A 24,612-nucleotide genomic window follows, 5' to 3' on the forward strand; every position below is an offset into this window, starting at 1 on the left:
AGTGATCATGTCACTTCAACAAGGATATATCTTGTGAGTCATTCCTCCGGTGTCTGGCGCACGGGGCTCCATAGGGAATCTGAATAAAAAGGGGGGGGGTGGCTCAAAGGGACCTTCCGCCTCCTCACACGACCCTCCTGACGTCTTCCAAGGCCTGTTAATCGCCTTTGGAAACTGGATATTAGAAGTATTCCTATGGATTATTCTTTTAGAATAGGAGCGACGGGCTACCCCATTGTTTTATATCGTTTGCTAAGTTTAGGCAGCAGCATGTTTTTTTATCCACTTTTATTTTTTTAATTTATCTTACATATGTTGAGGGAGTTTACAGTGATTGTATGATTGGATGAATGCAAGAATGAGTTAGCAGGTCGATGAATGGGCATACATACTAAGATGAGTGACAGACTGCATGTATGATGACTTATTGAATGTCTAAGCCATCGTTGACTGAGCTTAGCTGCCACCCTGGAAAACAGAGACAGTTCTGAAAACTTGAGATCCAGGAGAGTCCAGAGTGGTGTTCTTTGCTAGGAGCCCTATCTTTATTACCCATCATTTCTTCCAAATCTCAAACTTTGCTAGCCTCAAACTTTGGCAAAAACATGTCTTTTCGCCACGTTTTTGTAAGGGAAAGCCCTGGAATTTGCGCAGTTCCACAAAATATCCATCTCCCAGTGTTCCCAGACTTCTAATAAAATTAGCATGTGTGGGGGGGTCCAGTGCTTGCGACATGAGTTCCTGCTTTAAATTGTTCCTGTTTAGGGCTCTAATTGAAGCCACGCAAGTGGGTGTGGATTTTTGTATTGTGTGGGAACAGTGAGTGGAAGGAAATTTGCGGTTTTATGCAGATTTCGGATCTTTCCCTCACAGAAATGTGAGGAAAATGGATAATTTTATGCAACATTGAGGCTTACAAGGAAATGTGGGTATTGCCCATTTTGGTGTAGGGGCATGGCTGGTTTCAGAGTGGGCTGCCATCACCCCTTTTTTTGTCCGGAACTAAAATTGGCAAACCCCAATCGTGACAGGACAGAAGGACTGTATTGGTCCTTTTGGAGTAGAGCCATGGCAAGGTAGGCCACCAGCTCCTTTTTATGCCCAATGTAAAATCCCTGGTCTCTAGTGGGATTTTGGTCTCCTGAAGATGGAGATAAGTGATAAACCCAACAATCTGACCCGAATTGGGCAGATAGGTTGTAGCTTCCTTTCTGGGATGGGGAAACAGCCCATGCTTGGTGTTTTACTCCCCCCCCCCTTCTTTTTTTGCCCATTTTCCCTGTCTACTGGGCATTTTGCCCTGCACCCCATCTCAGAGGGGCAAATTAGGCTTAATATCCCTGTCCAGCCCCCTGGAGGGGGGAGGGACCAGAAAGAACCAGATTTGGTGTAACACGATATAGAGAGGGTCACATAGTAGGACCTGGCCAGTCCTGGTCAATGAGTTACCTTTGGATTTATAAAATGTTCAAGAAGGTAGAGTCCTAAGTAGGGTAAGGCTGCAGGCTGGATCTGAAGGCTGGCTTGCCGGCAACTGGTTGACAAAGGACGACATCTCAGTTGAGCCTTTGATGAAAGGCCTGAAAAGTCCAGAGTTCATGCCTGCAAAGCCATTGGCGTTGATTGGGTGCCACTGTGAAAACGGAACTGAGGGATTGATGTTGTATGCCTGGAATTTAATCGGAGCGTGACTGCCAAAACCGCTACTTCTCGCGGCCCCCGCTTCGCGGGAGCCGCTCGCCCTGACATCGCTGAGGGAGCACTAGACTCACTGAACTCCTCCAGGAACTTGTGCTGAACCTCACCTGGTGTAACTGACCCACAGGTCTCCCGCGGGACTGCGAGCACCAGCGCGCAGTGCGGCTGCTGATCTGCCGCAGCTGGTCCTCTACCCGCCCCACTGCCTCAAAGAATATAATCTGCTGCGGACTTACTCAATTGGTGCCACTGCGAAAACGGAACTGAGGGATTGATGTTGTATTTTCGGTCTGCCTGGAATTTAAACGAAGCGTGACTGCCAAAACAGCTACTTCTCGCGGCCCCTGCTTCGCGTGTGCTGCACGCCCTGACATCGCTGAGGGAGCACTGGACTCACTGAACTCCTCCAGGAACTTGTGCTGAACCTCACCTGGTGTAACTGACCCACAGGCCTCCCGCGGAACTGCGAGGACCAGCGTGCAGTCCGGCTGCTTATCTGCCGCAGCTGGTCCTCTTCCCGCCCCCACTGCTTCAAAGAATATAATCTGCTGCGGACTTACTCAATTGGTGCCACTGCGAAAACGGAACTGATGGATTGATGTTGTATTTTCGGTCTGCCTGGAATTTAAACGAAGCGTGACTGCCAAAACCGCTACTTCTTGTGGCCCCTGCTTTGCAGGTGCCGCTCGCCCTGACATCGCTGAGGGAGCACTGGACTCACTGAACTCCTCCAGGAACTTGTGCTGAACCTCACCTGGTGTAACTGACCCACAGGCCTCCCGCGGGACTGCGAGGACCAGCGTGAAGTGCGGCTGCTGATCTGCCGCAGCTGGTCCTCTTCCCGCCCCCACTGCCTCAAAGAATATAATCTGCTGCAGACTTACTCACTTGGTGCCACTGTGAAAACGGAACTGAGGGATTGATGTTGTATTTTCGGTCTGCCTGGAATTTAAACGGAGCGTGACTGCCAAAACCGCTACTTCTCCCGGCCCCTGCTTCGCGGGAGCCGCTCGCCCTGACATCTCTGAGGGAGCACTGGACTCACTGAACTCCTCCAGGAACTTGTGCTGAACCTCACCTGGTGTAACTGACCCACAGGCCTCCCGTGGGACTGCGAGGACCAGCGTGCAGTGCGGCTGCTGATCTGTCGGAGATGGTCCTCTTCCCACCCCCCTGCCTTAAAGAATATAATCTGCTGCGGACTTACTCACTTGGTGCCACTGCGAAAACGGAACTGAGGGATTGATGTTGTATTTTCGGTCTGCCTGGAATTTAAACGGAGCGTGACTGCCAAAACCGCTACTTCTCGCGGCCCCTGCTTCGCGGGTGCCGCTCGCCCTGACATCGCTGAGGGAGCACTGGACTCACTGAACTCCTTAGGGGGATAGTGAGTGTGTTAGCAGTAGTTCTTTATATCATTAGGCTGAATCCTTGCTCATATAATTAGAATCAAACGTCCATTTTGTATAGAAAGATGCTCTTTATTCATTTAGGTAAAAGACATGAACAGCCATTCCGTGTTTCGCCCCCTGTGGCGATTCGCGCCAGGGCTTTTTCAAGGCTATTTATATAACAATTTGTTCTTTTCAGTTCTACATCATAATTTGTGTTATGTTCCGGAACAACCGCTCCACTGAGAGGTCTAAGAAGGTGACGCTTGAATCTTTACTTTGAAAAACCGGATTTTTGGTTGAAAAATAACACAAATTATGATGAAGCACTGAAAAGAACAAATTGTTATATAAATAGCCTTGAAAAAGCCCTGGCGCGAATCGCCAGAGGGGGCGAAACACGTGTCAGCTGTTCATGTCTTTTACCTAAATGAATAAAGAGCATCTTTCTATACAAAATGGACGTTTGATTCTAATTATATGAGCAAGGATTCAGACTAATGATATAAAGAACTACTGCTAACACACTCACTATCCCCCTAAAGACTTTACTGTTCAAAACTCAAGAGGTCCAGAGTTTTTTTGAGTGTGTTCTCTCTACACAAACCATGTGAAAACTGATATGGACTTGGATTCTTCCTTGGACCACTTTCCCTTTCTAGAAACTCACTGAACTCCTCCAGGAACTTGTGCCGAACCTCACCAGGTGTAACTGACCCACAGTGAAGTAGTGTGGCTCACTGGTTAGAGGCGGCAGACCCGAGAGCAGAGGACGGCCCGGGACCAGGGTTCGATTCCCGGCGCGGCAGGTTTCTGGACCAGGGTCAGCGGACTCGATAATTCTCTCGCCTCGGTGCCCTCTCTGATCAGCGATCACACTCGGCAACTCTGGGCATTAGCTTGCCTCATCTTCACTAACGGCCCCACCAGACCGCCGGGGATGCCTGGTCTCACTCTGGAGATACTCATTAAGAGACCATCTCTCAGGGAAGCCAGGAAGGGTTTCGCAGCGGTCGAAGCGCCTTGGGACCCTATGGGTAAGTAGTGCGCTATATAAATGCCTATACATTTACATTTACATTACAGGCCTCCCGCGGGACTGCGAGGACCAGCGTGCAGTGCGGCTGCTGATCTGCCGCAGCTGGTCCTCTTCCCGCCCCCACTGCCTCAAAGAATATAATCTGCTGCGGACTTACTCGGTGCCACTGCGAAAACGGAACTGAGGGATTGATGTTGTATTTTGGGTCTGCCTGGAATTTAAACGGCAAAACTTTTCGTTCTTGGCAAAAGGAGTACTCTGACTCCAGCCAAGGGTTCTAGGACCTGGGGAACAGGACCAAGGAGTCTACACTCAGTGGCACAGAAGCTACCAGCAGTGCCCAGGGCCTGGCAAAGAGTGGTCTTGATGTGGGGGTCAGGTCAGTAGCCCCCAAGAGGTTAATACCTGTACTAGTCAACGATAGCTGTTATGTTATATCCCAAAAAATGCGAGTGAGCACAGCGTAAAATGTTTTTGTTGTTGTTTTGTTTTTACGTGTGGACCATTCAAAGATGGCTGCTGTATTGCACCTAAACCTGGAGCCTACATCACAATTTTGGAATGGTACAAGTATAAAATATATATTTTTTTTAATACATTTAATGATGCCTACCTGTCTGCTGAAGAATTGTGCACCCAAACGCCTTAAAATACAAGCAACGTAATATTACAGCTCATTGAAATTCATACAATAGTGCGTGCACCGTGCCAACTTCTTTTGATTTACCTGTCTGCTGAGCCATTACCTTCAGTAATGCTTGCACTGCTATTGAACAATGGCAAGTGCATTACCGGCTTCTCATCAGTGTTCAATTGAAAAAAAAGAAGTTTGTCAATTCAATTCACAAGAAGAGACCTTTTAACTTTGCCAATGTTTGCTTATTTTATGTAGAACGGCGTCCAGTGTGCCTATGAGAGGAAAGAATATACTACTCAATCAGACTACAGCTGACTCCTAATTTGAAAATGTTTCATTCTGTGCTATGAGACCTCAAGCTGCCCGGAGATTCCTTCTAATCGCTCAGCAGTTTTTGTATCATTTTCAAGATCATATACCGCCTTCAGTTTTGCTCTGCTGATTGGGGCTTTACTGTTTCTTCACAACGCCCGTTTATGCCAGATGCATAAAGACCAACTCCATGCTGACATAAACAGAACTAGTTAAAAAATAATAAGAAAAGTATATTGGTATGGTAAAACATGATCCGCATGTGTTTCAGTTATGCTGGAAATAGTAAATATTTACTCCGAGAAGCCGCAAATGTGTGGGGAGAACCGAGGTGGAGTCATGAGGGGGAAGAATTATGGAGGCCTGAGATATGACAAAGGACAGTGTCATAAATTGAGTGAGTGGAAGTGCTTATGGTTGGATTTATGAGAGATGGAAGGGTGCAGCGCGTAGATGCAGAGGTGGAGGATAGCTATTTATGCTGCTGGAAGAGGTTGAGTGGGGACGTTACAAGATCAGAGAGGATACTGGATTATGAAGGACACAATCCCATCATTGAAAGATTGATGGTGCGTGTGGTTTTGGGCAGTGCATTATTTTAGATGATGTTTGAACTTTGGTCACACCAAGATTTCAGCTGCCAGAACTGCTATGGGTAGTGCCCCGTTGCAAAGTGTGCACTGCATATAGTCAGTGTAGGTTGCAGGAACACAATATTCCAGCAGATTATTGGTCACGATTAATGTTGGCAAAGAATGCTGTTGAGAGAGTGGGTGAGGATTTGGAAGTAGATATGGTGGCATCTGATGTAGAATTGGTAGAAGTTCTTTTTGGTGTTAGGCGGGAGGACCAGCAATGCACTATGTACGTATAGCTTACTTAAAAAGGGTAAAAGGATATAAGGGAAGGCTGTGATGAGCTCAAGAATTTTGGCTGAGTCCCCAGATGGCTGAGGAATTTTTCTTCATGTTGAGACTCTGCGACTTTGCCTTGCTGTATACCTTGTCAGGGTACAAAGCATTATATAAATTCAACAATACTAAAGTGTTCTACACCCGTTTGTCATAGCCCTGCTTAAATTCATGTACTGATCTTGTCTTTTTCGGTGATGTTTAATCTGAGGCCATGCAGATATTCAAATACAAACCAAGTGATTCCTTGTACTCTTTTTTATACCCCTCTAGGCATCTCTGGGAAAAGTCAGATCCTTTTCGCCATTGTTTTTACTACTCGATACCTGGATCTGTTCACCAACTATATCTCTCTCTACAACACAAGCATGAAGGTAAGTTCTTCATGTCTGTATGCGGTAGGTCTGCTATTCATTCTTTCGTTCTTTTTTTCAAGTTATACAGTAAACACTGGAATGATTAGGGAAACTCTGGATTCTGGGCCAAAGGATAGTGTCCAACCAGTCAAGAATAGTGCCTGATACTCAAGGAGATAATCTAGAACTATCTTTCAACTTAGTGAAATACATCCTAGTCACAAGACTAGATGTTACTCTCTTAGCCACCTAGGTCAGGCAGTATAGATGCCACAGTATATCTACACATAGCCATTAGAAGAATACTGCATCAGCTAGCCACAAGAGGTATGACTGTAACCAATCTTGTAGAGATGATCTACCAAACACTAAGATTTATGTTAGAAGGTTGTGGATGACTACGTCCCCCTCTATTACTGAACACTGCCATAAGGATAACCCTCACCCTCCAAACCACATACCCACACAGAAGATGACTCTGAAGCAGTCTTCTCACAATGGGAATCTTTGATGGATGTATCGCAGCTACAGACTGCAGTCTGTAGAAACCCCAAGAGGCTAAGAAATTGGTTAACGTGACACTTGTCTGCTTATTATAGTGTCCACGTAAGTGTACTCTCACAGTTCGGTGTATTGTTTGGTCTTCTCACTGAAAGTAAGATGGTACTTTCATCACACTCCCTGTTGTGAAGATATTACCATACTTATAGAGTACAAATTGTATTTAAAAGAAAACTTCTCATCTGGTATAAACGTTTTAGGCCAAGAGACCAAGATTAAAAGTATTTCTCCCAGGATGGCAAATGCAGAGTAGATGACCCAAGAGGAGGAGATGGGTGCAGGACATGATTAACCTTAAATAGGAGGGCTAGTTTACCACGATAGACAGCCATTGACGCTGCTGTGTTTCTCAGAGTGCCTTCGTGTTTCTCAGAGTGCCATCATGTTCTCAAGCAATGCTGCTGTTTGGCAAAGAGGTTCTACAAACCTTTTTGGTGGACAAGGTGACAGAAAAGGCCAGAAATCAATTAGTATCTGTAGTAATGCCTTTGGTACAAAGAACTGGCAATGGCACTACATAACCAATTTGTGTAAAATCTGTTTCTTTATGTTGCCCTCAGCCAGGCCATGTGACTGTTTTTACTGGTGTGAGGAAACAAATCCTCTACAATTGTATATTGATGGACAGGTGTGCACGCTCGTCTTCAGTGTTTCATGCACACTCACTCTGTTGGCTTTACTCATTTTGTTAGTTCGGTCAATCTTCATGGCTCAGTTGTTTGGCAACTTCCTAACAAAAGTTGGATGTCAAGAAACTCCGCAGCACCTGCCAGCAAAAGGGAGGCACCTTTTCGCTTTTGTTTACCTAATGAAACCACAAAATGCTGCACGGTTTACTCTGGCAGTACTTATAAATGTTATTATTAGGAGTGGCTTTGATGAAAGTAATGAACATTCACATATGTAGTAGTGGGTCAATGTGTCTTTGTCTTAGAAGTAAAGTCAATGTTACCATAAGAGAAAAAAACCCTTGTCTCCAGGCAAATGACTTAAGTCCTAAATCCTGATCAGAAAATGCGTCTTAGGAATGAAACAATCAGTATTTAAAGCATGTTAAAGCACTGTGCTGAGTTAAGAAAGTATGTTGTTTTTGTTCTTTGCTGGGGAATGTAAATCTTGTTTTATTAAGTATATGTTGAAACCATAAAACTATTTAACCATAAACAAGAAAACTCTGTTCTATGTATATGTATTCCCTTTGTCAGCTACCTTACTAGCAACAAAAACATTCGTTATCGAACATTTATTGAACCCACTTACCAGTAACCTTTATGTTCTTTAAGTCTTTTCTGTAAACACAATGCCTGTGTAGTTCCTGATTCTAGTACATCGTTTTAATGTTTCTTGTATATTGGAATGTGTAAGGATCAATGTTTCCAGCCACGTGTACTGTGTACATTTCCTGTGATTTTCCATTTGTCCCTGAAGTCTTATTATGTTTTGGCAATGTCTCTGAAAGTCTCCCACTCTTGTTATGCTTTTTGGCAATGTCCCTGAGAGTTTCCTAGTCTTATTATGTTTTGGCATCATTTTGTAGGACCCTGGTTCTGTTGGAATCTTCACACTGAAAATCTGGTGCTATTCGGGTACTCCTTAGTATGCCATTAGGTTAATCAGATCCTCGCCCTCCACATCCTGCAGTTGGAAAGAGTGGGCCCCCTCAATCTCCTTTGCACAAGCCTGGCTACATCATAGATTGTGGGCGCAGTTACAGACTCCGGTGTGCTGCCTTCTGGTATTACCACCTAAATTAAGTCCATCACAGAGAACCCAGTGTCATGATTAGTGGGGGCGGGGGCACTCCTTACTGTTGCAAGTGCTCTATTGTCCCTGATACTGCAAGGATGGGGAAAAAATGTATCTGCTTTATTTATTTAGACTATTGAAAAATATATTTGAAAACGTGCCTTATATCAACATACTAGTATAGAACGTAGTGGTCCCAGTACTATTACATCAAAACAGTGTAAGTGAAACCAATTGAAATTGTATCAAAAACAATTAATCAAAATAATTAAATGGCGCTGAAGTGTTATTTAATCACACTAAACACCTGATGCAAATTTTAAGGAAACATTTTACAGAAAACATTAAAATACATCATTGGTGTGCCCAACTAAGTGGAAGGGAAGGAAGGAAAGTGACTTAAGTGAGGTAGTGAGGCAAGGGACAAACAAAACTAGAGGGTATCACAATCAAATTGTTAGGCATGCTTTTCAATGCCACACATTCCTAGTACAGTCCATATCAGATATATTACAATCATTTACGTAGCCATGTACAGTAGAAGATCACAGTGGGACATGCGCTGTTGGTGATACTGGCATCAGTAATGTGTCGACGTTTCCACCCCTGAAACTATGTAGGTTTGTTCTAATCCTTACTGGCAGGGTCTTCCTCAGGACAGATGTGAAAGTGAAGGCAGAGGGGCACAGTATCTGGTAAAGGGAGAGGCCTTGTAGGCGCAACGTTTTGTCAAGGACGATGGGGCTTTAAAGGCTCAGAGAAATGTAGGATGAGGGAGAGAGTGATGAGCACTCAAAGAGGGGGGATGAAATACATATTATTCCTCCAAAACAGTGTGAATACTGCTAGGAAAGCCGTGGCCAAACTATCGGTTAAACAGTGAGAACAATCATAATTAACTTCCAAAATTGGATTCTATTTTTCCTCCTTGGTCGATCGTCCCTCATAGAATGAAACGTACATCAAATTCATGGTTGCATCTGCAACTTGGGAAGGATTAAATGAGAGAAGTTGAGATCGCAGGGCTGGGTCAAGATTTAAGTGGTACATGGGAATTGAATGCAATTAAGCCAGAGTTGGAAAAATCTATATTACAATTACAAGGTAAAACAAAAGTGGAAGTAATCGGCAAGTTTCATTTTTTGAGATCTGTGTGCTATACTCCCTCCTTAACCAGTTAGGTCCTATCATTAGGTACACCCGATAGTGGAACGAAAACACATGAATTGCAGATTGAATGTCGGCATGTTTTCTATGGATGATTTCCAATTGGTTAAGATGTTTTTGCAGTTCAACTTTGTATTTTGTTTTTCCTCTCGTCTTCCATTCATACATGGCCTATTTTTCACTCACTCCTTGCTTTACTCTGTTTCCACTTTCCTTTGGTATAATATCCCATCCTACACACACTATTTTCCTCAACTTTCCTACCTGACCTTTGACAGGTGGTCTACATCGCCTGCTCCTACGCCACTGTCTGGATGATCTACAGCAAGTTCAAAGCTACCTATGACGGAAACCACGACACATTCCGGGTGGAATTCCTAGTAGTCCCTACCGCGATTCTGGCCTTCCTCGTGAACCATGACTTCAGCCCACTGGAGGTAAATCAGTATGCTAGTTAAGAGTGCCTACACATATCTTTGTGGTTTGCAGTGGTGTACTGTTTCATTCAGCCTTTTCTATTGCAGATGCAGTGCCATCTTCTGAACAGTGCTGGCTTTGTGCTTAATATATTTAATGTAGTGATACCAAAGAGGCAAGTGTAGTATTCCCTTGCAGTCTGCCACTTGTGCATTCCATGTGTGGGTTTGCCGCTTGTGTACTCTGCTTTGGCCCCAGGTTTTGTCAGATTAGACCAGGTTTACTAGATTTTGCACAGGATTTTTGTGTGCAGTGTTTTTTAATTGATGTTGTTGCTGCTGTGTACTTTTGATTAATGCTTCATCTAGGCACTACAGCTATCAGATTTCCGTCTCTGACCACCACAGAGCTTATTTCATTCAGGTGACCAATATAGACAGACAAGCGTGTCTCACCATGGGCCACTCACCTGAATCACCAGAAATTTTGCAGAAGCTAAGATCCTGCATTTCCCTTGAGGTTAATTCTTCGTATCAAAAGGTTACAGCTGACACTAATGGCTGACTTTGGTTTAAAGGTGATTGAGGGGGAAGGGAGAAAAGAGAGAAAGTGCAAGCAATGGTTCTGGTGTACTTGAAGCTCCTGTGGAAAGAATGAGAGGTGTGTATTGATTCTTTTGAGTAGAACCTTTCACGTTCTAGTGTAAGTGCGCTCCTTCTGCCGAGAGAGGTACACTGTGCCCAAAGAACACTATCACAGTCAGATTGAGCATGCTTTGCTCCTCCCCGCTTCAGGTATTTGTGTTTAACTTCCACAGTCCCCGAAACCTAGTTACGGAGACCATCTTCAAGTTTAACCTTCTACTCTCCATAATGTAAAATTAGACTTCTGCTAATAATTGCTCTTTTTCAAAAAAAGGCTAATTTAGAGAATGTTTGGGGTACAAGTCCTAGAAAAACGAACAAACAAGAATTACTGAAAGAAACCTGAGTTCACTTGGGTGGGAGTCCTTTGAACACTTACCCCGCGGTAAAACAAGCACATGTTTTTAGTTTCTTCCCTGGTGATAACAATCCTATTAACTACCTTTTATGTTGTGTTACTTGATAAACAACACACAATGTGTCCTCTTTTCTTTATATATTCTGCTAAAAACGTCCTCATTAAATTCAAACTGTAGGGATGTCCTTGAAGAAAGGAGCACCCAAAAACGAGAGGCGTCCGGCTCCTGCACTAACTTGGGGTCCGTGTAATGGGCCAAAATTGGTGGCACATTGAGTGACAGTGAGAGAATGATGGTCACAGTCAAGAGAGGTTGAATGATCAGGGTTTAAGGTTATAGAAAATTGTCTCTCAGGGATGTGATTCCAAGAGAGATTGCAAGCCCGTAGGTTCCAGACGACAGCTTCTGGGTTGCTCTTGTCACTGGAGGTGGAGCTCAGAACCCTTAGGGGATGCTGGCGAGAGACACTGGTCTCTGGTAAGACGGATTGACGAAACCAAGCTGGAAGCCACACTTTGAATATGGTATTTATAGGTGGGTGTGCCCAGGTGAGGGCTGCTACTTGCCAATAAAAAGACAAGCTTTCGCAGGAAACCGGTGCAAGAAATAGAGGCCTCTTAATTAGTCAGCAGTCGTTGTATAAACAAAAAACAGACCACCTGGCAGGAAAGGAGTGCTGCTTAAAGCTGAGGTTTTTATTTGCTACAAACAAACAAAAGTACCAGACATGAAACAAGGACAGCAGGAAACAGAGGCATTTAATTGGTTGCTCGGAAGTGCATGTTGTATAAAAATAAATACCGGGCACTTGTACTTCATTATACAGAAATGTTTACAGTGCACACAAAATTAAAGTGCATAGCAATGCCGGCCCTAGTGAACCTGCCTATTACCGGCCTATCTCCTTACTACCAGCTCCTGCTAAAGTGCTTGAAAAACTAGTACAGCAGCAATTAGCAGGCTTTTTAGAAACACAGTGCTTTTCACGACTCACAACACGGTTTTAGACCGGGATACAGTTCTGAGTCAGCACTGATAGAGATGGCCGACGCCATACGATGGAAATTGGACGAGGGATCAAGAGCGGTGTTGGTGCTGCTCGATTTGTCGGCAGCATTCAACACCGTCTCCCACCCCCTCCTCCTTGACCGCCTTCGATCAAAAGGCATTCAGGGCATGGCCCTTAAATGGATTACATCCTTCCTGTCCAATCGGACACAAGCAGTATTCACTCCTCCCTATACCTCGGACAGTCGACCGCTGCGGTGGGCGGTCCCTCAGGTCTCCTCACTAAGCCCTCTCCTGTTCAATGTTTATTTTTCATCCCTATCCGAAATCATTGCTCAAACAGGAATAAAGGTAACATCTTATGCAGATGACATTCAACTCCTGTTCACTTTTGACAGCCCCACTCAATTCACTTTCGATCCTCTAAAAAACTGCCTCCGCACCATAGCCAAATAGAGGGATAACAACTTTCTCCGGCTTAATGCCGGGAAAACTGAGATATTATTCTTCCATCAACCATCTCCTCTGGACCCCAACATCTGGTGGCCCCTTGAATTGAGCGCCCCCCACCCCCAGCCAAAAGAATCAGTAAAAAATCTAGTGGTCAGATGGGACTCTAACCTCTCATTCCACCAACAAGTCCACACTGTATCCGCTGCCTGTTTTTCCAAAATTAGGATGGTGAAAAAATTCATCAACTTTCTGCCTAGCAACACCAGGAAGACCATAGTCCAGGCACTGATTACCTCCCATCTTGATTACACCAATGGCCTGTACATCGGACTGACTTCTGGTCCTTGCCACCGACTCCAGACAGTCCAGAATGCTGCTGTACGGTTGGTGGGTGGCATTCCCCTACGCGATCACATCTCGTCACACCGTCGTAGGCTACACTGGCTGCCTATACAAAAAAGGGCAGAATTTAAAGCACTTATACTGGCCCACCGCGCAGTGAGGGGAAAGGGCTCTGCCTACCTCTCCACCTGCCTCTCCCCCTACAGTAATACCAGGCTCCTTCGTTCCTCCTCAAAAATACTCCTTACTACCCCGAGATTCAAAAAAGCACGCTCCGGCGGAAAAACCTTTCAAGTTTGCACCTCTACCCTCTGGAACAAGCTACCCATTTCTATCCGGATGATCCAGGAAGAGCTCCCCTTTAGGAAAGCCTTAAAAACCTTTCTCTTCTGTTAAAGTTCCCTCTACAAACTAGCTTAGCACACGAACATACAGGAGCGCCGGGACACCCGGTTGGGGTAGCTGTGCACTATATAAAACACACTAAATAAATAAATGCCTTTTAAATTAAACACTCAGCAGAGCGTGCAAAATAAAGTATGTAGCAGAATACATGGAACCTACCTAATTGGAAAATAGTTATGACAATGGGGAACGGGCAGGCCGAAGTACGGCCGAGATGAGATGATGTCTGATGGTAGAATTATGACACTGATTAACCATCAGAGAATTTTGACTTATCCAGTTAATCCATTCCCATCACACAACATCTGAAAGTAACAGGTTAGTATTAGATTCCTTACCTTAGAATATCCCCAGGCGTCAGACTGGATCCGGAAACTTTTGCGTGGCAGTACCCTTGCACGTCGGTAGGCGTCGTCTGGGGCTCCGCGTCCGTCGATGTTGGCGCCGGGATGACGTCGCCAGAGGACTTAGACGCCGCCCTCGCGCGCTGACGTCCGTTCTTATACACAGCTTTTCCGCGCCAGAAACGCAGAGCCACGATAAAACCAACACTGGTGCCATGAAACTAGGGCCCGAAAGGGGATTACCTTAACCCTAGATATCAGTTCGCAGAACGGGGAGGATGGGTGAGGCGGTAAGGAATCTAATACTAACTACTGTTTCTTACAGATATATCGTTACCGAAGGTAAGTAACTTGTGCATCTGAAAGAAACAGGTTAGTATTAGATTCCTTACCTTAGAATAGATACCCCAGCAATACCAACCCCGGTGGTGGGTCTGCGAACCAATAATCACACCAGAAAGTCCTGGAGGACGGAACGGCCTAAAGAAGCCATCCCTCCGGACTTGGCTGTCCAGGAAGTAGTGTCTTGCGAACGTGTGCAGCGAGGCCCACGTAGCTGCCTGACAGATGTCCTCCCCGGCCCAGGGCAGTAGTAGCCGCCATGGCCCGAGTGAAGGAATCTAATACTAACTACTGTTTCTTACAGATATATCGTTACCGAAGGTAAGTAATTTGTGCTTTAGCATAAATAATAAATACATGGGAGAAATATGACGACTCTTGCTTCTTAATTGAAACACTTGCCCTCTACAGAGGAAGAACCTGTTCCTGCCTCTACATGAGTATTATTTTTTTAGTGACACTTTTCACTACTCAGTAAAAAGAATATAAAGAAAAAACAAACCTGCACTACTGTAGCCTAGGTGCATCAGAATCTATTTTGATCCACTTTAAGTAATTGTAATGCTGAAAGGAAGACGTCAGTTCTAGGAACGTAGGATCTACTTTTATGATTACCCTTACTTTTTTGCCTGGTGTTATGCTTTTTCTGACTAGTCTGATTGGGATCCTGCTAATCAGGACCCCAGTTCCTGTGTGTTTCTCCCCTAAATTGGTTATGGTGAGTACTTATGTACCGCCCAGATTGGCTACTGGTGTCTCCTTTTAAGTCCCTAGTATATGGTACTGAGGTACTCGGGTCATAGGTACACCAAGGGTCCCTCATGGCTGAAGCATGTATTATGCAACCCATGAGAGACCACTCAAACTGTGACTACATACCTGCCATTGCAGCCTGTGTAAGCTGGTGTTGGCACCACTTACGACACATGTAGGTTTTACTATATCTGAGGTCACTGCACTTAAAACCAATAAGTCGCCCCTAAGGCAGACCTTTCAATCCTGAGGGCAGGGTGCTCGGTTCGAAGTGTGAGGGTGCCGCCGCATGTGCAGGACACCTCTACAACCTTCAGAGGCCATTCTCTCCGGTTGTTAGTGCATCAGCCATTCGATGTATAGAGGGGCCATGCGTCATTATGCGATGCCCATCTCTAAACTGGCTGTAATGAACCCTGTCATGTTTGGTATCAAACATGTTGGAATCATACCCTCACACCGAGGTATGATTCCATGCACTGTAAAGCTCCTCCGGGAGGCCCTCAGTGCTCCCTGTACCAGTCTTCCAAAATTGGACAGCAAGCTAGGGCTGCTGCCGACCAGAGACATGTTCCTGCCCTCCTGCAGATGAGTCAAGCTCGAGCAGGGAAGACAGAACGATAGATATTCAATCACAGGGAGGTGTGACTATCTCCCAGACAGGGTTTAGTGTATTGAGGAAGGTTGGGGGCGCTTGTCAGCACCACTGAGACTTCTTGAAGGGCACATTTGGTGCCCTCCTTGCCTCCTGGTCACCTCTGAGTGGCATAGACTCTGTCCCTTCTTTCTGAAGTCCTCCATTGAGTTTGACTGTGGTTTCCGACTCCACTTTGCACCTATGCACCCAGCTTCCCTGGTGCAGATATCCTCGTTCCTAGGGTTTCCACACGTGGGGTGGTTCTCCAACCTTCTGTCTTCCACAGTGTTTCTTCAGGGTCCACTGGGAAGGGTCCTTCTTCTTTAAAATTGGAATCACATCTTACCTATTGACTTGAATTGAGCATGTGGTCGTGTTCCCACTCTTCACATAGCCTCTGTGGGGTTCCTGATTACTTACCTCGGGTGGTTCCTTGGGTGCCCAGCACTTCTATGTCTTCTGGCTATAGTCTTCACTTGAGCCGTGGTTCGCATCCCACAATTTTAGTATATGGTTTGGTCTCCCCTTGGCGACCACTATGTATTCGTGCTACTTAACTGTTTTATTTGAAAAGTATTGTATGCATTGTGTATATCTCTCTGTAGGAGATATTTGTATGTGTTAGTGTTTGTCTTATAATAAATATATATTTTTATAAATACACTGTGTGGTTCTTTGTCATTTAATCTTTACCAACAAGATTATGTTCTGGTAAAACAAGCTGATTTACACTCCTTCTGGACTAAGCCTGAAGGCTGCTCTCCACAAGTACGACCACTAAAATCACCATAAGTATTGTCTGTATTAGGCAGCAAGCGGAGTCCCCATGCTTGACTGCTGAACTCTGAGAAACACTATCCCTCCCACTGGCTGACATCAAACGCTTCTTGCGACGTGACGCTGCTGCACGGATCTCAGCAGCAGGATCCCAAAACGCTGATCTTACATGCACCCTACTTAACAAAAGTTTTTGCTGTGTTTGTGTTGCCATTTGCTGGAAAGCCTTCCCATGGTTTGAAAGCATGAAGCATGTGGGGCCACAGTAGTGCAGGCTTGCACCTGGATTGAATAGGTGGAATGTTGGAAATATTATTCTCCTCAAGTGTGGATTTTCAGTTCCATTGAGGGTTAGCAGAGTGGAGCAAAGAGTCGGAAAGGAGCTGTGAGTTGAGAATGGCCATACTTATTGAAGGGGAAGTAGTGGAAAATAGTGCTTACTGGAGAGAATTGAAAATCCCTGTGGCAGTGGACTGTGGAAAGGTGCAGGGGACTAACTGACCCAAGGTAGGTGGGCCCAGCGTGCGAGGAGGTGCGGGTGGGCTCAACCTAAGGGTCGGGGGAACCCATGTGCCCCAACATAATGCGACAGCAACGCACTAAGCAGACTAGTAATCCTACAGCAACCCCAGTTATGCCAAAGCAGCAGAAAAAGATGGCTCAGTGCCACGTAGCTGGATGGAGAGAGAAGAAGATCCTAGCTAGCGTGGGGATGCCATCCACCATGGAAGTAAAGCGGGTTGGTAGGGCGGAGTCGGCCCCTTCATCTTACTCAATAGGGAAAGAAACGTATTTAGAGGAAGACGGAGCGGAGGCGGGTAATTAGCTATTCAAGAGAGCGTTCCTTCAGTGATTACCCAACCCACCTTCTACCCGATTGTAGCAGCATCAAATGTAGCTATTGCCGACACAGGGAGGCCCAAAGACTACCCTTTGTTTAAAAACAAAAGTCTGCCCAAAACAGATATGGTACAGACAGAGACTATCTTGAACATGCTAGAACTGCCTCAGACTGAGGATAACGGAATATCAGCCATACCTGAAGCAGTAAAGTTACCAAACCCCACTGAACTGGTTGGCACCCTCTAGTCAGTAAGTACCGGTGTAAAGCCAGCTCAAGACAAATATGAATCAGTATTGGAATCAGCACTGGAATCCGCGAATGTAGACCCCCACTTGGACTCTAATTCTGAAACGTCAAGACCTCTGCAGGAAGTGATTATAACGGAGATTAGGGGTCTCAAAGTACAGCAAGCTCTTGATACAGCAACAGTTAATCAAAGGATGTCTTTAATTGAGGAAACCCTTATGTAACTACCAAACGTCTCGCTGAGGCCAAACAAAGAATTTCTGATCTTGAAGATCAGTATCAAAAATTGGACAAGATCATTTTGCCAGAGCTAAAGAAACTGCAACAGCTGGAAGTTAAAACAGAGATGTTGGCGCACTATTCACGACCTAGTAATCTGAGGTTTATCTAGGTCTCAGAAGGAAGAGAGGCTCAGGGGGGAAATCGGAGAGTCCCTCAGTTGATAAACTGTTATTAAGAAATATATACTGCCAAATGCCCGAGTGATTTATCCTTCATGAGAGCTCACAGAGTCCTCGCCCAGCGCTCTGCTGATGCCAAGTTTCCACAGAGAATATTAGTTAATTTTGCAGACTATCGCATCAGAACAGGTTTGGCTATTGCAATCCATCAAAAATCTTTTCTCATCCCGGAAAATGTTCATATGAGGGTGTTCCCGGACTTAGCGGCTGCAGCGGCCAGACGTCTTAAGGCTTTCCAGGAGCTGGCTCAAGAAGTCAAACGCATTGGGGGGCAAGCCTCTATTGTGCAACAGGTAAAACTAAAAGTGTTGGTGAAGGTGCGATTTCACGTGTTTTCCTCTATTGAAGATGCAAACATTTTGCTATCAGAGTTATCTCAAGAAAAAGCTTGACTGTACGATAGGTGGCATTACTCTTGATTGTGTCGTCGGGAATGTATCTTTAATTCTTGGCTTTTTTTCGTGGAGAGAAGCGTTTTTAGAGGGTTTGGTGCAACATTATGACTCCTATTGGTGAAGGGAGGGCCCAGGGCTGGCGGGTGGGGAGGTCCTCAGAGCTGGGAAGGGTGAGGGGGAAGAAGGTTGAAGCGTTGTGGGGGGGTTTCAGTCAAAAAATGAGCAGGGCAAGAGCTAATGTACTACAATGCATATCCTGTGGTATAAGAAAAGAGAATGAGAAGGAGGCCTAGATATTGCTAGTAAAATGGGTACAGGTTTACATTTCTGAAAATAGAAGAAATGCTGCAACAGATTAAGATCAGTTCTTGCAATTTGAATAGGCTTTTAAACCCACGTAAGGGGGGTGCTCTGTTGAAATAATTTGATAAATTTGCTCCAGAAATAATCTTTTAACAAGAAACTAATTTTAGTACTAATACTCCCAGGATGTACCTTTCAAAGAAATATCCTTGCGCATATTTTTCTTACGCCCCTGCAACAGTTTGTGTGATTTTATTATCAACTTCAATTGACTTGCAGGCTTTGGAGGTAATTCAGGAACAGAGGGGGAGATGGCTAAAATTGAAGAAATGGGGCTAAATCTGGTGAATTATTATGATCCCATTGAGGAGAATACTACAGCACTTTTTATTTTATTCAAAATCTGAAACTTGAGACCTCCAATAAAACTAAGCGCCAATTGAAACCGAAGATGGCAAGGTTAGTAAATATGATGAAAACTGCTCTTGTAGATCCATGGAGGGCGGAATACCCGGGCTTCACCCAGTTCACCTGTTAATCCTCCAAATAAAGAACAGCTTGAAGACTGGATTTCTTCTGGTAGACAAACTCCTGGTTAATGGTAGGACTGAGATTTTTGACAACTCCTTTTCAGATCATTTGGTAGTCTCTTTTATATTCTCCCTTCAGTGTAACCTTAAGAAGAAAGCAAAATGGCAGTTTGACAAATCATTGCTGGATGATCCTACTTGCCTAGAAAAGACAAAAGTTTTTTATGAAAGAATTCTTCAAATTTAATTGAAATACTGCCTCTATTTTCATGGTCTGGGAGGCTTTTAAAGCTGCTTTTAGAGGACAAGTTATCTCCTATAAAGCACAATTTGATAAAGCAAAAGGTGGAGGGGTTGTGGACAAAGCCAGACAAAAGATAAATGCAGCATCAATTGAGGAACAATCACTAAAAATATGGCAACAGGAATTATCTAAACCTAAGGAAGAGCTAAGGGACATTTTTTTGGTAGAAGAAATCATAGGGAGTAAAGCATACCAACAAAAACTTTGAGGGAAACCAGCAGATTGACAAATTTTCAGCATGGTCTTTCAAAAGTCAGAAGAGATCCCAAATAATAAACCAGTTGAGGGATCTGATGTCTAATCATTTACTAGAAGATAATCAGAAGTTTGCGGATATTGTTTTCTCGCATTTTAAAAAAATATAAGCAGATAATAGCAGAGCATGATCAAAGCTCATATTTTGATTCTCTGGAGCTGCCACAGATATCAGAGGAACATATCCAGCTGAATTCTATTATAAAATCATTAGAAGTTGAAGAAGTACTGAAAAATATGCCCAATGTTAAATCGTGTAGCTGTGAAGGGATCCCGGTAGAAGGATATAAGAGGTTTCAAGTTGAATTACTTCCAGTTTTATCCAAACATTTTAATCAAATAAAAGAGGGAGCAGCTGTTCCTAAGGGATTTAAGGAGTCGGTAGTGATTATTTTTCTTTAAAAAGATAAAGATCCTTGTATCCTAGTTCATATCAACTGATCAGTCTGTTAAATACAGATTATAAGATTTTTGTACAAAAATCTGGGCAAGGAGAATTGTACCTTCAGCCCAACAAATGGTGCACATAAATCAGAATAGTTTCTTACCGGGGAGATTTTTGGCAACTAATACCTATTTTTTAATACAAGCAATTGACTACTTCTCGGCCTATCAGATTAAGGCTACAATACTGATGATGGTAATCGAGAAGGCTTTTGATTTAATGGATTAGCTGGCCTTATTTTTTATATTGGAGAAGTTTGGTTTTCCAAATTAGCTGATAGGTATGTTAAAAGAACTATAAAGCCAAGCCAAAGCCAAGATTATTATTAATGGAACAGAAGCAACGAGGGTAAATATTAACAGGTGCCCTCGGCAGGGATGTCCATTATCTCCCCCTGCCGTTTGCTCTTTTTTATTGAGCCACCGGCAGCTAAAATTCGGGCTAATGCACAGGTCATACCCCCTATGTTAGGGATGCCGAAAATGAAATTATATGCAGATGATATCATTTTATATCTTAAGGCAGAGGACTCAAATATAAAGAATGCGTTCGATGAAATTGACAATTTGTACAAAAATTGGGGGATATAGGGTTAACCAAACAAAGACAGAAATTCTTTTAAACATTTAATTTGACTCCCGCAGAGATACCCGCTTGTTTACTACGTGTATTGCCTGGCCCTATTAGATATCTTGGGATTCTAGTCACAGACCAATATGCGGATCTGATCTTATTCAATTATGGAAGGATGTTGGCAAAGGTGAAGAAACTACTAGGTAAATGGACGTTACTGAATTGATCATTAGTTGGACAGGTATCTATGGTTAAAATGTCAGTTCTTCTACTGCTCTTATTTCTTTTTATTAATCTCCCTTTGAAAGTTCATAATTCTTTTTTTAAAGAACTGGATGGTCTGATTTTGTAATTTGTATGGAATAATAAACAGCCTTGCATGAAATTAGCTATACTTCAACTGAATACATCCTAAGGGGGCTTAGCACTAACTCATTTCGCAAGATATTATCAGGCATCTCTGTTCAATTTGATAAGCCAAATAGGTGAGTCAAACTCGGTTTATGATAACTTCCTCGTCAACCATATGATAAATGAAAGCGCAACTAAATTGCCAACTTTCCTACAATTAGCAAAACTCCCCAAGAAAACGAGATATAAGGTGCTACTGGCGTTGTCATGGAGAATCCAGGTGTTTTTCAATTCTCAAAATATTTCGGCCTATCCTGCCTATACCCCTATTCAAGAGTGTGCAGCTGGTGGCTTAGCTCTGTCTAAAAGACTTGTGCAATTCTGGCAAAAACTGGGATTTGTTCAACTTGGAGTTATTTTTAATTTTGATAGATTAATCACATGGGATACGGTTCAGGTGCAAGCCGGTACCCAAAGTACGATTTAGAAAAGGGGGTGGTGATGAACAGAGTGTCTGAGTTAAACAGACCACTCTTACCCAGTCCAAAGATCAGGGCTTGATCCATCACCGTTATTTATCTCACTGCCCCATCCCAGCTCAGAACCTGGCTATATGCAAATCAGTCTGTCCCTGGCCCAGTGCATCATGGGAACAGGGCAGACTAAACTACCAAGCCAATTCTTCACCAGAAAGGAGACAAGCTACCGGGGACCGGTTTCTGGCATTTCAGCCTTCTTCGGCCCGGCTTGCTTGAATCCTGATGGAGCAGTGAGAAAGGGACTCATGTCTGAGTATACCCTGCCACACCTATAGTGGCCAAAAACGATTTAGAAAAGGGGGTGGTGATGAACAGAGTGTCTGAGTTAAACAGACCACCAGATAGCTAAAAAACGGTGTTGGATCTAGCCCTGATCTCTTGACTGGGTGAGAGCTTTCTGCTTAATTCAGAGACTCTGTCCCTCACCACCCCTTGTTGTAAATATTTTTGTCCACCCTAAGCGTGGAAGGGTATTCTCAGATGTGAGACCCTTGCTCATTGCACCATCAGGATTCAAGCAAACCGGGCCGAAGACGGCTGTAATGCCAGAAACCGGTCCCCGGGAGCTTGTTTCCTTCCCAGTGTAAGAATTGGCTTTTGTAGTTTGGTTTGCCCTGTTCCCATCTTGCACTGGGACAGGAACAGACTAATTTGCATACAGCCAGGTTCTGAAACTGGGATGGTGCAGTGAGCTAAAAAACGGTGTTGGATCTAGCCCTGATCTCTTGACTGGGTGAGAGCTTTCTGCTTAATTCAGAGACTCTGTCCCTCACCACCCCTTGTTGTAAATATTTTTGGGTACCCAAAGTACGGCATTATGTTTACATTTTTTTCAAATTGCGAGTAACAACAGCATTTTAAGTGAGTCAGCATATCAGGTTGCTAAACAGAAGGCGATTAAGACATCCGGGATAGGTACATGGTACCGTCTGTTGCACCACAGCATTAAAGGCAAAAAAGATATCTTGGACAAAATGCAGAAAAGTATTTCTGAGACAGGGTGGTAATTTAATTTAAAAGAATGGTCATCGCTCTGTGAGCTAAATTACAAAGCGTTACGTGGAGCCAATTTTCAAGAATTTTTTTTTTTCAAGATGGTTGCTTTAGTATACACTGTCGAAATTATATAAGATGTATCCCACGATGAGTAACTACTATTTTAGATGTAACAAGCAGGATTCAGGCTGCTGGATACATATATTTTTTTATGTAGTCATTTACAGCAATTTTGGACCAAAGTTTGTATAACTATTTCTTGCTGTGTATCCACTGCAATTGACCTATCATGTATGTTGGTTCTATTTGGTTCTTCCGGGGAGGTTAAATGCCTAAGGACACATCAGCTGTATTTTATATTGATATCGATAACTGTGGCAAGATCACTTATCTTACAGAATTGGCGACCAACTGAGCAGCCAACGATGGGTCATTGGATTAGTAAAATGGTAGGACATAAAGATTTGAGGAAGCTTATGCAAAGAGAGTTTGTACCACTCTAAGATTTAGATTAATATGAGCAAGCTTTTCTCCCCTTTTTATAAGTTAATCAATGTGAATATAGTAAGAATGGTATTGGTTTTTATTTGCTATATTTGCACTTTCGAGATTGTGTGTCAAATGATTCTTAGGCATATTTAGTAGCTTGTTGTTGCTTTATGTGGATATTTTCAAGATGTGTGAAGAGAATGTAGCAAATCAGGAGGTGGTTATTGTTTGATGAAATTATGTATTTTTATGATAAATTAAGTGCTATGCCGTTATAATTGCACTTTGCACTTTATTTTGCTTGATGCTATGTTGGTCAATGAATGCAGAAGTTGTAAAATCTATGTAAGAACATCTAGTAACTAGATTGCTGCTATGCACGTATGCACTTAATCGGACTCTCTCTCGTACGTTGTCGGAGCCATGCTGTGACATGTATTTGCCTTCTATGGATATGTTCTTGTTTACTTCTGTAACACTGCTCTTGTACTGCTCTGATAAAAAAACTATATATTTTTTAAAAGGTTGTCTGGATTAGTGAAGGGTGCTACTTACATAAGTGAGCACCATATACTAAGCTACCTTCCAAATCACTCAGTCAACTGTTGGGTAAACAAAATATCACTGCGCAAGTAGACTGTTGGAAACGGGCTTGGCTTTAAGATGCCATGCCTTATTGTGACTTTCTGGATTGAGACACAAGGACGATGCCCAGCATACTAATATGCCATTAGATGGGAATTGCCTATTCACTCAATATGTGTATAATGGTCTAGGTCATATGCAAAAAGAGATTAAAGCAATCCTGTTCATGAGAGCCCTGCAGGAGTGTTTTCTCACTTGGTAGGGTTCTGGGAAATCGGATGCCTATTCAGCACATGCTTATCTCACAATATTACAAACCTACGTATGCAAAATGTCACGCCAGCTCCTGACACAAGGATAAGACATCCAAGGACCGTTCTCTTGAGGAAAAGGATAAGGTGGCAGCAATGTCCCTAAAGTCAGAAGAGGTCCTAACTAGTGACTAGGTGTACATAACTGCTGCATAAAAGACACCTGTTTGGAACTAGGGGTGTGATTAAAATTATTCCATCATATTTGGAATGGCGTAATGATAGTCCTCTAACTGCTAAAGCCTTTAAGGGACTGATACAGCATGTGGCTTGTTTGAAGAGCAGAGTATCTCGAACTCCAACATACAAAGACAAGAACATGAACTTTTTTTCTGTTAGAGGAAGACCTTTTTTGCAAGATATAATTAGAAGAAAATGATCACAAAGTATTCCCGGTTTACTACTTTGTAATAAAGACAAGGCAATTATTAGGTCTATGACCCCCCCCCCCCCCTCCACCCCCAAATCAATATGTATGCACAAGCAGTTTCAAAATTACGTTATTACAAAATGTCGCCCTGCTGATTACTGGAATGCACACTTCCACATCATGATACCCTAGAAACACAAGAGCTACCTAAGGATACGCCCAAATTGTTAGTTACTGAGAAATGTTTCTTAAGCCACCTGCTTGGGGCTCCTGAATAGTACACTACTACTTCCACTCAGGCTCAATCTGGGACTTT

The 24,612-nt window shown here is 43.6% G+C and overlaps 1 protein-coding gene across 1 annotated transcript in view; it reads left to right on the top strand.

Annotated features, from left to right (window-relative positions):
* Window positions 1–24,612, top strand: part of KDELR1 (KDEL endoplasmic reticulum protein retention receptor 1) — a 115,523-nt gene that overhangs the window by 65,392 nt on the left and 25,519 nt on the right. The window contains exons 2-3 of the mRNA XM_086930355.1: window positions 6,262–6,362; window positions 10,097–10,255. Coding sequence (XP_086786481.1) covers window positions 6,262–6,362; window positions 10,097–10,255 — 260 coding nt within the window. The remainder of the gene's footprint in view (window positions 1–6,261; window positions 6,363–10,096; window positions 10,256–24,612) is intronic.

Source organism: Lissotriton vulgaris, chromosome 7 (assembly GCF_964263255.1).
Source record: "Lissotriton vulgaris chromosome 7, aLisVul1.2, whole genome shotgun sequence".
Lineage (NCBI taxonomy): Eukaryota > Metazoa > Chordata > Amphibia > Caudata > Salamandridae > Lissotriton > Lissotriton vulgaris.